The sequence below is a fragment of the Danio aesculapii genome, chromosome 16, assembly GCF_903798145.1.
Source record: "Danio aesculapii chromosome 16, fDanAes4.1, whole genome shotgun sequence".
Lineage (NCBI taxonomy): Eukaryota > Metazoa > Chordata > Actinopteri > Cypriniformes > Danionidae > Danio > Danio aesculapii.
The window spans coordinates 41,906,578-41,924,017 of record NC_079450.1 but is presented as its reverse complement, the minus strand read 5'-3'; the positions used below and the strand labels follow the sequence as shown (position 1 = coordinate 41,924,017).

The 17,440-nt window shown below is 34.6% G+C and overlaps 1 protein-coding gene across 2 annotated transcripts in view; it reads right to left on the bottom strand.

Annotated features, from left to right (window-relative positions):
• arhgef5 (Rho guanine nucleotide exchange factor (GEF) 5) overlaps positions 1-17,440 on the bottom strand; it is a 33,142-nt gene that overhangs the window by 11,109 nt on the left and 4,593 nt on the right. For both annotated transcript variants that reach the window (XM_056475089.1, XM_056475091.1), the window contains exons 3-14: positions 13,512-13,560; positions 13,051-13,091; positions 11,832-12,196; positions 8,670-8,830; positions 7,993-8,145; positions 7,772-7,901; positions 5,766-5,840; positions 5,572-5,661; positions 5,305-5,453; positions 3,660-3,803; positions 1,144-1,214; positions 955-1,060 (exon numbers count right to left, since the gene is read on the bottom strand). In XM_056475089.1, the coding sequence (XP_056331064.1) occupies positions 987-1,060; positions 1,144-1,214; positions 3,660-3,803; positions 5,305-5,453; positions 5,572-5,661; positions 5,766-5,840; positions 7,772-7,901; positions 7,993-8,145; positions 8,670-8,830; positions 11,832-12,196; positions 13,051-13,091; positions 13,512-13,560 (1,502 nt within the window). In that variant the 3' untranslated portion in view covers positions 955-986. The remainder of the gene's footprint in view (positions 1-954; positions 1,061-1,143; positions 1,215-3,659; positions 3,804-5,304; positions 5,454-5,571; positions 5,662-5,765; positions 5,841-7,771; positions 7,902-7,992; positions 8,146-8,669; positions 8,831-11,831; positions 12,197-13,050; positions 13,092-13,511; positions 13,561-17,440) is intronic.

Genomic DNA, 17,440 nt, shown 5'->3' with positions numbered 1-17,440 from the left:
GGAATCCCACAAAAAAAGCTTACCATACCATACTGCACTGAACCATATCCTTCAGTCGAAATGGGCCAATAGTCAACCCCACACTTACTCTTAGCTTAAGACTTCTCTTATATCTCTAAAGATTTATTTTAGCAGCTTTGTGAACAACTTTTAGAGAAATCTCTTAATTAAAAATGTTTACTTCTGTTTAATAGCAAGATAAAATGTTTTGTAAATATGGGCCCTGAGTTTATAACTTTAGAGTTAGTTGTTTAAAACCACTGAAGAGGTCATTACTGAATATTCACTATTTATGAAGTCACAATCCCACAAAAACACCAGTGAGAGTGGCAAATTCTCTGTGCGATCTAAAGACAGTGTAGAGATTAAAGAACACGGATGCAGGCCGTTCATTTTACAGGACCAACAAAATCTACCAACGGTGATGACGCAGTGAGTAGCATGAATTTCCTCACCAGCAAAACGGTTTGCTGGTTTAACCCCCGGCTGGGGTCAGTTGACATTTCTGTGTAGAATTTGCATGTTCTCCTCATGTTTGCGTTGGTTTCCTCTGGGTTGCTCTCCGGTTTTCCCCACACTCCAAAGACATGTTGTACAGGGTGAATTGGGTTAAACTAAATTGGCTCTTAGTGAATGTGTGTGAATGTAGGAGTGTATGAGTGTTTCCCAGTGATGGGTTGCAGCCGGAATGACATCCACTGCGTAAAAACATATGCTGGATAAATTGGCAGTTCATTTCGCTGTGGTGACCCCTGATGAATAAAGGGACTAAGCCGAAAAAAAAAAATCAATGAAGCAAATAACTGCATAATAATCTAAAAAAGTGGTTCTGTTCTACATGGCTGTTGTGCATGTGGTGGTGTATTGTGTCAGAACTGAAACTGAAGGGGTGTCAGATATAGTGATGGATATATAGGGGGATTTTTGTTAATGTGTTTAGTGTTTCTAACTCACCATCACTACTTTGCTGGTGAACTACTAGGACATCAGCTTTTTTCCAAGCTGAGTTCATCTGGCTGCTGGGCAACATATGCTCTGATGCATTGCATTTGTGAAGTTTCTGAAAAAGTAAAAAAACATTATTAATATTAGAATATATGCTTTGATATTTCAATTTTATGTAGAGCTGGGAGTGGAGCATACCCTGAACTGCACTGAAGTCAATCTCAGGATAGGGACGTGAGAGTGCTGATATCCACCGCAGATTATCAGCTCTGAGGAAAGTTAATTAAAAGATTAGTATATCACATCATTCTGTATAATCAGATTGCAAAATACTAGACTGTTAGACTGATCTAAAATTAATAAATTCAATGTTTTAGAAAAAGCTTGTAAAGGTAAAACTCTACAGAAAGTGTGTCCAGTTATACCCATGAAGCAGTTTCCTGCTTTTTAAATAGGACCTATTGTGCCCGTTTTATAAGATACAAAACATAGTCTCTGAGGTCGCTAGAGTGTGTAATGTATGTGAAGTTTCATCTCACACTACCTCATAAATAATGTTTTAGAACTCTCTGAAACTGCCCCTAGGCTTTGATCCAAATTGTGCCATTTAAGTAACTGTCACTTTAAATTCAAATGACAATGTGCTCCCAGCCCTATTTTCAAAAGAGGGCAGAGCTACAAATGCCTACTGTATGAGTCAGCATGGCAGATTCAAAAACAAGACTAATGTCCAATACCAATGTGGGAGAGATCCGAGGGATGTTCCCACTTTGATGATACTCTATGTACAAATGTAGACTGTTTCACTTTTTCACTATTTTTTGAAAAATAAAATAATACGATTTACCATTAGAAGCTTGTTTATTTGCCAACTGTTGCCAACACAACTGTGTTTAAACCCTCATAAAAGTGTTTTTTGCATAATAGGTTCCATTTCATGTTTTATTCATCTCCTCTGCTTTCTAAGCCTTTTTTTATTTGATCCAATGTACAACAAATTTGTAAATATAAAACTATTCTGACCACTTAAAATGACAGTTTTTCTATTTGATTATATATTCAAATACAATTTAGTCAAATGATTTCAAAGCTGAATTTCTTTTACATCATTACTTGTCACCCAATCTTTCAGAAATATTCATAATATACTGACTTTGCTTAAAAACATTTATTATTATTATTTTATTATTTTTTTTTTTATTATTATTTTTTTTTATTATGTTGACAACTATTATTGTATAAGAACTATTGTTTCAGCTTTTTTGGTGAATAGAAAATTCAGAGGAACATAATTTAACATCATTGCTAAATAAAAGTATTCATTTCTATCATTTCTACACTTGAATAAATCTTTTGAATAGCATAGTGTACAAAGTTACAAAAGTTTTTTTCAGGTAAATTGATCTTTAGATGTTTCTATTCATCAAAGAATCCTGAAAGAAAGAAAAAAGATTCCTGAATAGAAAATCAGCGTGTTTAATTTCAACTACAAATGAATGAGTCATGATTCTAAAAAGTCAGCTATGAAATCAGAGGAATATATTATATTTTAAAGGGAGTAAGCCAAAGAAAAAATAAATGAATATTATATTTTAAAATATATTCAAATAGAAAACAGCCCCCCCCCCCCCCCCTCCTTAAAAAAAATTAACTGTTTTGCTTACTTAGCGTCAAATAAATGCAGGCTTAGTGAGCAGAAAAGAGTTTTTTAAAACACACTTTAAAAAAAGAAAAACTTGACCGCTAGTGTATCTCTAACATATTTGCCTGTAAATTTGTAATGATCATGAAGAGCTTGTTCAAGTGCATTTAATTCAGGCTAAATATGCGCACTCACAAAAATGTTAAGTCCATGAGACTACAGGGTGTCCCGATCCTCCTTTTAGCCCTTTGTAGCCGCTATATGTTCTCAATGTGTACTTCTGCCGAGACCACACTTTACCTGGCCATCAAAGTGGCATTACACCATGAACGTACTGAATCAGAGGATGAATGGAAATCTTTAATATGCCATTTGGGATTGCGCTTGGATTTGTGCCATAAGTAGTCTATCAGTAGTTTGCTCTAATCTATTCCATTTTAAGTGTAAACACTGCAGGTAGTGTTTTCAAACTGAAAAAAAAAATGTTGAAGATAATGAGCAACAAAATAACCATTTAAAGTTCATAGAAATTATGGTTGCTAGTGCATAAGTGAATAGTGAGTCATTTGGGGGACACTGCTGGAAGTATTCTGCAATACTCTTTGGTGGCAGATGTCAGTGTAAGTAAATTTAATTAAATATCACATATTGTTTGTGTAAAATATATTTAGCAGATTTTTTATTGAGATGAGTGTTTCGCACTTGAACCCACTTGAACACTTGAAATACAGGAAATACAGCATAAAGGTAAATAAATGGTCAGGTGCAAATATCTTGCTATTTGCTATAAGCTGAATTAGCATGTGCACATCCAGCCTGATCTTACGAGGAAACGTAACTATTTTCGTTTTGTCAGTTTAGTGGCTAATTTGTATGAGTTTGTAAAATTTTTAAAAGGAGGCATGGCACGCAACCCCACCCAAATCATACCAAATTATACGAATTAGCCACTAAATAAAAATTTTAGGAATTTTCATGAAATAGCATTGCCACATCACACCTGGTATGTTTACATGGATACGAGTACAACTACTTTCTTTTCATAAAAAAGCAAGCACAATGGCATACTTACTGGGTATCTGTTCGCAAAAGCAAGGCTTTTTGTGGCATGTGCAGACGGAACAGGTTTTTCTGTAAGGAAAGTAGTTTGAACCTGCAGTTCTCAGCCCGCAGCTCTGATACAGGAGCATGGTCTATAACTGTAAACCTACCCCCTCTGCAAACAGGAAGTTAAGATTTTAACGTGGCATAAAACTTTAAAACACATGGGATGATTTATATTCAAATAACACGATGACGTGCATCTGGTGACAAATCAATGGTGTATGATAACTCAAATATGCAATTTAAGCCCAATTCCAATTGTCCCCCTTAGCCCTTCCCCTTCCCCCTACCCTCGTTTTGCGTGTTCCCATGAGGGGGTGTCCCAATTGTCTTTAGCTTGAAGGCGTAGGGCTAAGGGGAAGGGCTAGACAGCCCTTTGAACGTACATTTTTCAGGACCACACTTGAAACCAAGGGGTAAGAAAATTTCCCAGAAACTAACCCGGAAGTAAGGAGATCCACAAATTAGTATTTTTTGTCATTATTACGAATTTTTACAACAAAAAAGCACATGTTCTAATATAGCCAAAACCGCGTTCATGTTTCACCGTCATGCTTTTAAAAAGAACGCTAAAATAAAAACCACTAAATTTCGCTGTCTAGAATCCATAATAATAACTCTTGTATAGCACTCCCACAACATTTTGTCACTCGATGACACTCGAATCCCCTGGCAGAAAAGTTTAGTGGCTGAAAATGAGCTTTTTACAGTGTCTGCTATAATGTTAATGTTGTTTTTTGTGCGTTTACATAAATGAAACTGGCCAATGTGTAAATGTGCAGTATAGTTACGATCTTATTGCCACATTATATGGTTATAATAACGTAATATATGCCTTCAGTGATTTCTTAAAGATAAATACCAAAATAAAGCAACTGGAATAACTACAGCAGTCGTGATCGTCTGATCCAAAGTCCCTTTAAGGCAAGTCATTTCACTCTGCGGCCATCTTTGAAATGCCACTCGGGCAGTATGCTCGGGCATTCTGTCTGAATGGGGAAACATCAAGTTCTACAAAACTGCTTGTCAAGCTTACGATTACATTTTATATTATGAATAACCAATCATATTAAACAACAACTGTCTATTTAGTTTAATTTCTAAATGTCTAAACCACTCAAAATCTGAAGAAACTCATGTCTGGTCCAAGCCCCTCCCTCAGAGTATTGTCAGTCTATAGAGATCAATGATTGGCTCCTGCACTAGAAGGCGGGCTATTTTTACCCTATAGCGATCGATGATTGGCTCCTGTACAAGTAGGCGGGGCTTTATTCACCACATTGACAGTTACACTTTTCCCCATTCAAAAAGATATGAATGACATGTCTTATTTATTCTATAGTCTTTGTCTGATCTCATATGAAGCAAGAAATTGCGATGACATATGATGATGTGTGCAGGTGCTGTAGTGCTGTCCCAATTCTTATGGGTAAATTTTGAAGCCCTTCCCCTTCACACTTGGTTTTAAGGGCCAAGGGGGAAGGGGTGGGGGTACAAAAATAGAATTGGGATTGGGCCTTAGTCCAGGACTTAAACTATGGTTAAAGCCTGGTTTCATTTATAAAAGATATTCAATGAATTGAATTATGGATGTTAAGAAAGGTCAAACTTACTCTTTCCGCAAAGAGAGCAAGAGGTAGTCATTGAAAAGGTGCATATAAACACTTCTCTCTTCTTCTCTGTCTTTCAAGGAAAAGTCTCTCAGTTCAGTCACAGGCCCCTCTCGTACCAATCTGCGGGACTGACTTATCAATGGAAGAGTCTAAGAGACATAACCAAAATACACTCATTAGAATTAGACTAAAATGCTAAATGACTAAATGGAATGATTCAGGGAGCAGAGAGTAAACATTAGGTTTCCAAACTTCTGTCCTTCTTACCCTGCACTCAAAGTCAACTTTGGCATTAAGAGTTACAAGTGACTCAATGTTTTTCATTTGAGAGATACTTTCATTACTATCCAGGATCATCTGTAAAGATGCAAGGTGAGAGATTAGAATGAGACTAAGAAACTGATGAGAAATTGCAAAGCAATGTGTGACAACTACATCAAGTACATCAATAGAAGTCTCACCTTCTCAAGTAGTTTCATGGCCTTAATGGCCTGCATTTCATCTTTGGTCTTTGGAGCAGTCCTCTTTACAATATTCTATACAAAAAGAGGAAAAAATAATTAGATCAAAATTAATCATGTTGCATTCTCTGTAAAGGAAGATGGATAAAAATGCCATGTTAATATAATATTGCCAACAATACTGCCTAGGTTTTCCAGCACTGGGGGTTGTACTTTTAGTGCTGTGTTGTGGTTAGAAGGGCACGTTCTGTGTAAAACAATTGAGAATTTGGTGGTTTGTTATGCTGTGCCGACCCCTGATAAAGCAGAAAACAAAGCGAAGGAGCACAGTTGAGTGAGAATACTGCAAAGATACAAGAGACCAAGGATTTTTTTTAGGGAAGGAGTGACCATGAGACTCCAGAATTATGGCTCTATTTCAAGAAATTTCCATTAATTTTCCTTAAACTGGAATGACACAATAAATGTATAAAGTACTGTAAACGGAATCAGTTAGCAATGTAAAATAATGAAAAATGCTTAAATAGTGTTTTTAATTCTGTTATTAATTGTTTAAATTATAGTTTAAATTATTGTTAAATGTTTTAAACCACTTAATAATACGTTAACACATTGACATTTATTACTGTTTTGTATTTTAGCTCAAGATGCTAACCTCAAACCAGATATCACATGGCATGTACAGTATTTACTGTATTTTAAAATGTTATTACATTACAATGTTGTTAAAAAGTTAATGAGTAATTCAAACAAATATCAATATCAACAAAATAATTGACAAACCAATGTACAACTGGTGTATCCAAAACCTTTTTTTTACAAACTAATGAGAAAACAACAAATTACATGCCTCAATGCCTTTAAGAGCTTCTGCAAACACAAAATGTATTTTTTAACATAGTAAACACACACAATTTTTTTTTGGAGAATTTAAGCTGAACACAGAGGCAGTGAATAATAGGTACAATAGGATTTAATAAGTTAAGTCCCTTAATACAGTGTTTCTCAACCACATTCCTGGAGGACCACCAACGTTGCACATTTCCATGTCTCCTTAACCAAACACACCTGACTAAGATTATCAGCTAATTAGCAGAGACTGAGGGTGCACTCATACTATGCTATCCGAACCATGCCCAGGCCCGTTTCCTGATTCGTTTGAGAAGTGTGAGTGCTCTGAATTGGGCTCAGGCGCGATTCAGTTGGTCGGCCCTGGCCCGGTTGGAAGAGGTGTGCCAGAGCGTGTTGTAGTGCAAAGCGCGCCTGAGCCTGAAACTGAAGAGGAGACATGACTTTTAAGGGACTGTTTGATATGGATTTATTAATCATTCTTACTGTTCAACTCGAGCTGTCATAGTTTATTAAAGACGCAAACCCCTCACTGCATCACAGCTGCACCTTTAGCAAACCTCCTAATACCTGCAGCACGAGGATTTTGTGATTTTATTTTTATGAGCGTCAAAAGTGGCTGATCTGTTTGGCGAAATATTTGACTGCGTGTCACTGCATCCCAAATGACTAAAATGATATAACGATATAAAGCAATCTCCTCTGTGCTGAGCAAACGCACTTCTTAAACTGAACAGCGCATTATAGATGACGTAAGCATGCTCAGGCCCGAATGGAATGTGAGTGCAGAACATCAGGGGAGACGGGATGGGGGACAAGCGTGGTTCGGCCTGGTTCAAGACAACTGTATAGTGTGAATACGCCCTGAAAAACCTGTAAAGGGTGTGGCAGAAAAGGAAACATCCAAAACATGCAGTGCTGGTGGACCTCCAGCATTGTGGTTGAGAAACAATGCCTTAATATACATACAAACAAACATTTTTTTATTTTTTTTTCAAAATTTGTGTTAATATTCAAATCTGTCACATTTCTGAAAAATAATTGACAGCTTATCTTGGAGATGCAAAATACTCTGTTCTAGAATCACCCATGTCATAATAATGTGTCATTAAAAAAATGTGTAAGGCAGATTTTAACAGGACAGAGGAAGACAGTACCTGCACTAATAGTTTGAGGCGTGTAATTCGTTGGAACGGAAGAATGAGGAAAGACCGTAAAGGCAACCGCTGGCAGACTGGATTACGCTCTAACTTTTCCACAACTCTGCGGAATTCATGACTCTCATCCCTAAAAGTCATTGAAGAATGAAATAACATGAGCAAAAAACAAAACAGGGAAACACATTTTCAGCTGCTGAATCTTTCAAAAACATACTCACATTAATCTTTGATATGTCTTGTCCTGATATGATTGGTTGGTAAGATACGGCACATATACATTTCGGAATCGTGGACAGTATTTGATAATGATGTCACAGACTGTAAAGTGCAACATATCTCTCTCCACGTTTTCTTCAAGGTGAGACATAAAACTAAATTAAAAGAAGAATGTAAAATATATTATAATTTATCATATCATTTATCGTAATTAGGATTTTAGAGCTGACATTTTAGAAATGGCTTCCGTATACTGTCAACGTTAAACAGGAACACAACATGAGGTGATGTAAGAATTCTCGCACATTTATAGAATCATGTTCCCAACAAGCATATTTTGTTATTAATAGATATCTAATAAACATCTAAACAAATGACTTTGCTAATACAAGGCCAAATAAGGCCAAAATAGACTAGTCATCGAATAGTTACAATGAGTACACATGTGAAGTCTGTCTATTTGATGACTAATCTATTTTTGGACCATTGTTAGATGGAATTAGATGTACACTAACAGCCCAAATTTAGCTTTGTTTAGCTAAAATGTCTATGTTAAGAGGACAGTTAGAAGTCTATTAAACACAAAATTGCATGGTGGGATGTCATACTCTATCAGTAACATCTTTTAAATATTAAGTCATAAAAAGTAACTCTTTCATTTAAATTAGATGTGTCTAACCTGTGACTGATGGCTCTAACATCATTTAGCCTGGAGAACAGCCAATTTTTGTCTTGTGATGACAGGATAGCATTGAGCTGTTTAGACATGACAAAGTTCTCCACTACGATGTCCAAACTGCGGCAGTATGATGCCTCTGATGTCACAACCTCAAACCTCACCTTAAACAGACAGAGATTCTTAATGATGCTGTTCTTACTACTAAAATGAATATCCTCAATACATTTATTTAAACATAAATCAGTCAAATAAAGAACACAAAATTCAATGAAAATATAATTGTCATTGAGTAAAATACATATAGGTAATTGCGGCATTATGTATACATTGTTATTTTATGTTTTTTTTTTTTTTAATTACAGACATTAAATTACAGACATTTACCGTAAAATAACAGACAAAATTCCAGTAAATTTCTGTAATTTAACATCCAATATTTTATGGTAAATGTCTGTAATTTAACAGCTGTTATTTTACGTTTTTTTTTTCTGGCACCCCAGCTTTTTTAATGTATTCAGGTTTTTGAATTATGCAAACTTGACCTCTGCTCAGACCACTTTTGATGTTGAAAAATTAACTCTGGAGATTAACAAAGTGACTTTTATTGACATTTTTGATAGTTTGAAACAACATATTATAGGAATATATAGGAATACATGTAACAACAGCTCATTATTACTCGTTTCTTGTACCAAAATGACGAATCCATACACTAATTCATTTCAAACTACTGATAATGTCAAATTGTCAAAAAAACGTTCCATAAAGCAATTTTGAAACAAATGAAAAACACCCATATATCATGGGTTACAAACTGTTAATTAATATTTTTTTTACAGTGTATTATCACAAACATTTAATTTGCAAGTGTAATTTTCAAAATTTCAATCTAAATAGCAATTGTCACATATCAGAACATTCCATTCTCAAAATGAGATATAATATTCATGAACACAATATTTATGAACAATTTATATATGTTATTTTGGTTTTATTTATGACAATTTTATTTTAGTTCTTACAGTAGTTAGCTAAAACTTTAAATGTTTACTTTAAATATTGGAACTATAAATTAGTTTCTCTTAACTGTGACTTACATGATTTAATTCTCTCAACTGCAACTATATTTTTGATCTACATGTCAGATTTACAGTGTTATAAAATGTGTTGCTTAACCCATTATCATAACTATTTTACGTTTTGTCAGTTTAGCGGCTAATTTGTACATATTCATACATTATCATTGTCTTATTTAGTTTTTTTATTTTTATTTTATTTTTAACAGGAGACATGACACCAAACCCCACCACATCACTGGCTGATGAGCAAATCATACTAAAATATACAAATGAGATTGTACAAATACAAATTACAAATTGGCCTGATACAAATTAGCCTTATTAGAATGTCAGACTATTTTTCCCTTCTGGAAAAAAAAAAAAAAAATTGTTTTAGTTTGGCTAGAATAAGTGTATTTTAATAGTTTTAAACAATTTTTAAGGTCAATATTAATAGCCCCTTTAAGAATGTTTTTTTTTTATTTTGGATTGGTCCAAAAACAAACATTGTTTTCCAATGACTTGCCTAATTAACATAACTTGCTTTAACTATATATACAGTTTAAGTCAGAATTATTAGCCCCCCTTGGAATTTTTGTCTGTTTTAAATAGTTCCCAAATGATGTTTAACAGAGCAAAGAAAATTTTCACAGTATAATGTTTTTTTTTCCTTCTGGAGAAAGTCTTATTTGTTTTATTTTGAATTATTGATTATAAAAGCAGCTTTTAGTTAAAAAAAAGAACATCTTAAGGTCAAAATTATTAGCCCCTTTAATAGTCAACAGAACAAACCACTGTTATGAAATAATTTGCCTAATTACCCTAACCTGCCTAGTTACCCTAATAAACCTAGTTAAGCCTTTAAATGTCACTTTAAGCTGTATAGAAGTGTCTTGAAAAATATCTACTAAAATGTTATGCACTGTCTTCATGGCAAAGATAAAATAAATCAGTTATTAGAAATAAGTTATTAAAACTATATTATGTTTATAAATGTGTTAAAAAATCTGCTGTCTGTTAAACAGAAATTGGGGAAAAATAAACAGGGGGCTAACAATTCAATGGGGCTAATAATTCTGACTTCAACTGTATATATACTGTATGAAGAGTTCAGATGCAAAAACCTCTAAGTGCCATCTGGAATTCTCTTCCACAATGAGCATTTTTCTTAGCCTCTTATGTTTATGTTCAGTTATTTCATGTTAAAAGTAATGAAAATAACCTATTATTTGCCATAAAAGTGAAATTACTGAATCAAGACAGGAGCCTGAAAAAAAAAAGAAAATTTTAGATGGCACATAGAGGTTTTGCATCTGAATCCTTCATACACACACACACACACACACGCACACACACACACACACACACACACGCACACACACACACACACAAACACACACACACACATTCAGAATTATTAGCCCCCTTAAATTAATCACCCCCCTGTTTATTTTTTTCCCCAATTTCTGTTTAAGGGTAAGAAGATTTCGTCAACACATTTCTAAACATAACAGTTTTAATAACAAATTTCTAATAACTGATTTATTTCATCTTTGCCACAATGCCAGTATATAATATTTTACTAGATATTTTTCAGGACACTTCTATACAGCTTAAAGTGACATTTAAAGGCTTAACTAGGTTAGTTAAGTTAACTAGGTTAAGGTAATTAGGCAAGTTATTGTATAACAATGGTTTGTGCTGTAGACTATCGAAAAAAAAAATAGCTAAAGGGGCTAATAATTTTGACCTTAAAATGGTTCTTTAAAAATTTAAAACTGCTTTTATTCTAGCCAAAATAAAACAAATAAGACTTTCTCCAAAAGAAAAAAAAATATTATCAGACATACTGTGAAAATTTCCATGCTCTGTTAAACATTATCTGGAAAATATTTTTTGAAATGAAAAAAAATTCAAAGGGGGTCTAATAATTCTAACTTCAACCCCAACAGAGTGCTTATGAAAAGTTAAAAGTGCTGTTTTTTTTATTTTTTAATTATAATTTATAAAGATTATTATCTATATCTACTACTTTGAATGCCCATATATTTTTTCAGCCATTGTGTTTTATGCAATGTTTAGGTAATAACGAACACAACTGTACCTCCTGCAGACGTCTCTCATCTTCAGTAAGTTCTACAATCTCTGGGCTGTTTCTGACTCCAGGGAGATCCCGCCACAGTGTGGGTGAGGAAGCAGAGATGGACAGACGAGGAGAAGGGGGTCTGTTTATGGATTGCTGAGGTAAATTAAGACTTTTAAGGGAATTATTCAAGGACAGTGTGTGGGGATGCAGGTGGACTTGAGGGAGTGCTGGGAGAGGCCTGTGAGATAGTTTTGGCGAATGATTTAGAGTGGAAGATGAACGAACGGTGAGATTTTCTCCACTTAGCGATGTAGTATCATAATTAGTCAGCAGAATTTCTCTGTTCTGGACGACCTCACTGTACTCCTGATACAGCTGAGAGTCTGAAAGGAAAGATCCAGATGTTTAAGGTACCAAATGTCTTTATCATATAAAATTAAACAAAATCTCTTGACATTAAGTAATGGCATTTATTAAAATTATTAAAAGAGAAAGTCATGATTATTCTCATTATATGATATATCATACTTTGTTAAACATGATACTGTACTTAATTTGCCCAATTTGGCTTGCTGTTACCAAACAACATCTCCCATTATAACCTCACTAAGTCTATCAAATTCATTTGATCTAAATATGCATTCTATTTTTCCAAGTTTTTCTTTTCCGTTCATGACCATTATCAGAAGTACAGACCCAGGCCATTAAATACTATCTAAAATGCTATCAAATTTCATGTTAATAATTACAAACAAACTAAAATAATGAAGGAGAAACACTGACATGGTGAAAAAGTGTATTGATGAGTAAAATATATTTTACATTAAGTTACAAGCAAATAGGTGTAGCAGGTCTAAGCCAGTATTTGAAGCTGTTTACCTGCAGTTGTGAGTGATTTGCAAGCACAAACCTGTTCTTAGCCTGGAGGACTAGCAAGCAGCGCAGTTAGGAATGACAAAACTTTTTTCTTCTCTGTTACCACCCATGTATTTAGAACTATGTATTCATGGATTTTGTGCACTAGTTACTATTAACTCTGCAATCTGCTATCTAGTCTCTGGTATGTACTGAGGGGAAATAGTTACACTCATGTCAAACAATTTTCAAAACTTGTATAAATTGTGTGTATATTTGTAATGTTTAATGAATTTTAAAGCAAAAAATAGAACTAATCATTTATAGTCTTTAATAGACATGTACATAGTTTGCCATGTATATAAAAAATACAAACACCTACTAAAGTATTTAGAATTCCTCTTTTTTGTCCTCCCAAGTTTCCTGAAAGAAAAAGAGAGAATGCATATGGCACCTGGTATACCATGATCATTTGTAAGACTATCAATCAGCAGATTATTTTTGTGATGGACTGCAAATAAAGTAAAATGCAACAAAGGCAGTTTTTATCTGAAGTTTTCATCTGAAGTCCAAAATATTTTTATTGGCACATATATGCTGTATGGCATGGATGCCCAATCCTGTTCCTGAAGTTCTACTTTCCAGCAAAGTTCAACTGTATCTTTTATCAAATGCAACTGCCTTTTATTACCAAGTGCTTCTTCAGATCCTACTAGGTTGGTTTAGCTGTTTTTGATCAGGGTTGGAGTTGAACTCTGCATAAAGGCAGATCTCCAGGAACAAGACTGAGCAAAGCTACTGTACAGTGTAAATATATGCAAATTAATTTTTTTTAGATCCTACCTTAGATCCCCTTCACTCCAGGTCAAACATAAATTATCCTCCTCAGCATCTACAATAAAAACACATAAATCAGCAAACAACACAATGCCACAAAATTCTTTTTCATGGTCTCCCATTAACCAAAGGAGAATCAGAATTTAATGAGCCTAACACATGAAATCAATCAGATGGGGATGACTCTGCACCCTACACAAGTGGTAATCAAGGAAACACTTTCAAGATCTTAATTTACAGCGAATAACTAACAAGAAGACAACAAGATCTCAGAACATGGAGAATTCTATTACCGTTCACAAAAAATAGCCTAAATGCAATGAAATAATTGCTTTAAAAAAACAAATCAGGAAAGGTAACTGGGGAGTGAATAAATATTAATGGTTCAGATAGCAAAACAAAGGTAATATGGAAGTAAAGAAATTTTTGCCTCTTCCAAGAAATGCTGCTGTTTAAGCAATCTTCTGAGTCATGACTCCAACCCCCACAACAATCCCCAGGAGCTATCTGTCAGGCTATTACAATGAGACAACCAAATAAATCAGGGAGTAATACATTATTAGTTACTTCTTCAGAATTAAAATTTAAAGTCTACAGTTTGTGTGAGTTCATATTTCTTTAAAGTTGCTGTACTGTATGTAAGTTATTGATTCTTCTAAAGCATACAAATACCATAATGTTTGTAGATATTTAAAAACATGTTAAGTGAACATACTTGGTGATCAGAGGAGTAATGCTAAAGTCAGTTATTCTCTTTTGAAAATGTGCATTCTGTGTTCCCATTGCCAACATACGCAATTATATTTTATCACCCCGAATTGCCTTGCTGGAAAACACAGGCTGTTTCTCAATATGCAGTCTTTAGCATTCTTGTTTTCTCGTGTAACATCAACATCAACCGCTAAAATTCAGTTCCAAAACTCAAGACCACAAGAAAGGAAAACACAAGAAATATGTTGGATGTGTTCGTGACATCGAGGATGTATAGATGCAGACTTGAGTGCAGAGCTCATTCTAGAAGTCCCAGAAGTCATTGTGGCTGAATAAAGGAGGTGAAAAGCACAGCATTTTATATAGATTTTTATTACAGTTCAGAGATATAACTTATTTATCTCAGGAGCATCCCTAAATGAGACGGTGAAAGTAAACATTAACATTAAAATCATAAAGGCACAAACATATTAAAGGTGTTTATTTATTGAAATTAGTATTAAAGTCTGTGCAAAGTATATTTGTGAGGTTTTTGTGCATGTTATATATATTGAAAATGGAAAATTCTGTGAATGCTGTAATGTTTAAATAATTTTTGTGTGGTTAACACTGTCGCCTCACAGCAAGAATGTCACTGGTTTGAGTCTTAGCTGGGTCAGTTGGCATTTCTGTGTGGAGTTTGCATGTTCTGCCTGTGTTCATTTGGGTTTTCTCTGGGTGCTCCGGTTTTCCCCTACAGTCTAAAGACATGCGCTATAGGTAAATTGAAAAAAAAAAATTGGCCGTAGTGTGTGTGTGAATGAGAGTGTATGGATGTTTCCCAGTACTGGGTTGCAGCTGGAAGAGCATCCACTGTGTAAAACATATGCTTAACATAGGAAAATGAATAAATGAAATGTGTGAAGGTCATGTGACCATTAGGAAGAATGCAGCATCTAATTTCTCAAAGGACACGTTCTCTGTTCTCATGGTCAAAAGAATTCGTTCTTCTGAGGTAAATTGGCAAGAACAGTCTCCACATGAACACAAGCATATTCTCTGCGTTCTTGGAATTGAGAAACAGCCACAGTGCATTTTATTTCAGTCATAAAGGCTGCCTTAATGCATGCAGCCACGGCCAAAAATGCAATGCTTGGAGGACAGTAGCAGCCTCCGAAATGAGATGCAGATTCAGAGTTAAAAAAAATCCACATGAGGTGGTTTTTAATTAGCAAAGAAATATAAATAATACAAACGTAAACGTCAGCTGTTACATTGTAACAACACACAACAACAAGATTCCAGCAACAAGCAATTTTTCTGTCTGCACTATTTTAATTTTAAATATAGCCATTCAGAAGGACAGAATAGTGCACTGCAATCCAATGAACTGGTAATATTGATCTAATTAACACTTATTCAACCTCTTTAACATTATTAAATGTAGGTGCTGAGTGACTGATAATTGTTGGTTTCACAGTTCTAACATTAAATTTCAAAATACATGTATTTATTTTCAGGATCTGAGGTAAACTATCTGCATCTGATTTCAGTATGGCATTAAATGTCATGTAATGGTATTGAAACTCATATTAGCATTTAACACCAAATAAAGCACAGTATCTGAGGTAATCAGAGCACAGTAATCAGTTTCTGAGGTGATCATTGACATGGAAGTTTATGCTCTTGAAATAGAAACCATTTCCAAAATGGTTTTAAAATGGTTTCTGTTTTAGAATAGACATTTCAGGCGATGGTTAGGACAAAAACATTATGACATGGAAAATATTTCTGGAAAATATTTATGTGTTTTACATGTACTTAAGACATGGTGTGGACTTGCTCCTGTTGTGTCATCAATCTGGCAACCTGCGTTTGCATGGAATTGTTGTCAGAGGGGCAGGGTGATAAAGGGCTCTATTTTAGGGATCTAGGTGCAAGGTCTAAAGCGCATGACGTAAAAGCTTTAAGGCTGTGTGTGAATCCACTTTTGCTATTTTAAGGATGGAAAAATATGCTTTGTACCACTGGCACAATACCATTCTTTGTTATAAGCCACAGTTTCAGTTTAAACTTAGTAAAGGCGAGCTTCTTTGACGATGATGTGTACAGTGTTAGATTTACATTTAGCAGACATTTGCACTGAACATGCAGTAAATACAACGTATCGAGATTCAGGCACCTTTTATGAAAACACTCGATTGATCCCGCGCTATTATTTGTAACTTTAGATGCAGTTTGCAAACCTGTGTACTTTTTTAACTCTTCAACCGTTTGCATTTCCAGCGGTCACAAAAGCTCCCTGTCATCGGACAGCTGAAAGCCTTAAATGATTGACAGTTAATATGAACCAATATAGCCCAGGAAAGACTGATTCAGCATGTTTTTAGAAAAAATCTAAACAGGACGCACTACAACCATTATATGCAGTCGCACAAATGCTCCCAAATATATTATGAAGTCGTATAGATTCAATTTCAGGCGCATATGTGACCAAAAATGGTCACAATTTAGAGCCCTGGTGTGTTGACATCGCGGCTTTGTTGCCAAGCTACCACACCATAAATCCAAATATATCCACGCAAATTTTAGAATAAAGGCCTCCACTAAAACAAATAAAAAATTTATCTAAAAAAATGGGCTCGAAAATGTAATACCTCATCAGATGACATTTACTTTTTAATGCCCTTAATTTGGCAATTTTTATTTACTACCTTTTACAACCCCGGGGATACCCTGTTATCAAAACAAATATAAATATGTTTATAATAATACTGCAAATAATAATAACTTTATACACAATCGAATTAATTTACTATTTAAACAACGTGGTGCAAAAGTGGAAAATTAGGGTTGCGTTGATCTGAAAATAGCAACAAATTGCGCCAACATGTCTTGCACCTTATTCTGCTGGGTGTATGATAGGGCCCAAAGTGTTTCGAATATGGAGCACAATACCTAGGTCAACCACTGGGTGTCAATCTTACATAGCACAGCTTTCAAATTAAGAGTTCTGCAAATGGGTCTTAAGAACGTGTTTTTTTTTTTTTTTACTTTGTATATTACTGAAACAAATCAATGATTAGACATGTCAATGAAACTATAAAGAAAAAGGAAAGAAATAATTTTCTTCATTTTGTAATGTCTCTGCCATCACCACCATTTCACCTTAATAAAATATACTCTTTGCCACTCATCAGTTTCAGGCAGACTTTCAAAAACCTCTAATATGGCCCTGCATGCTC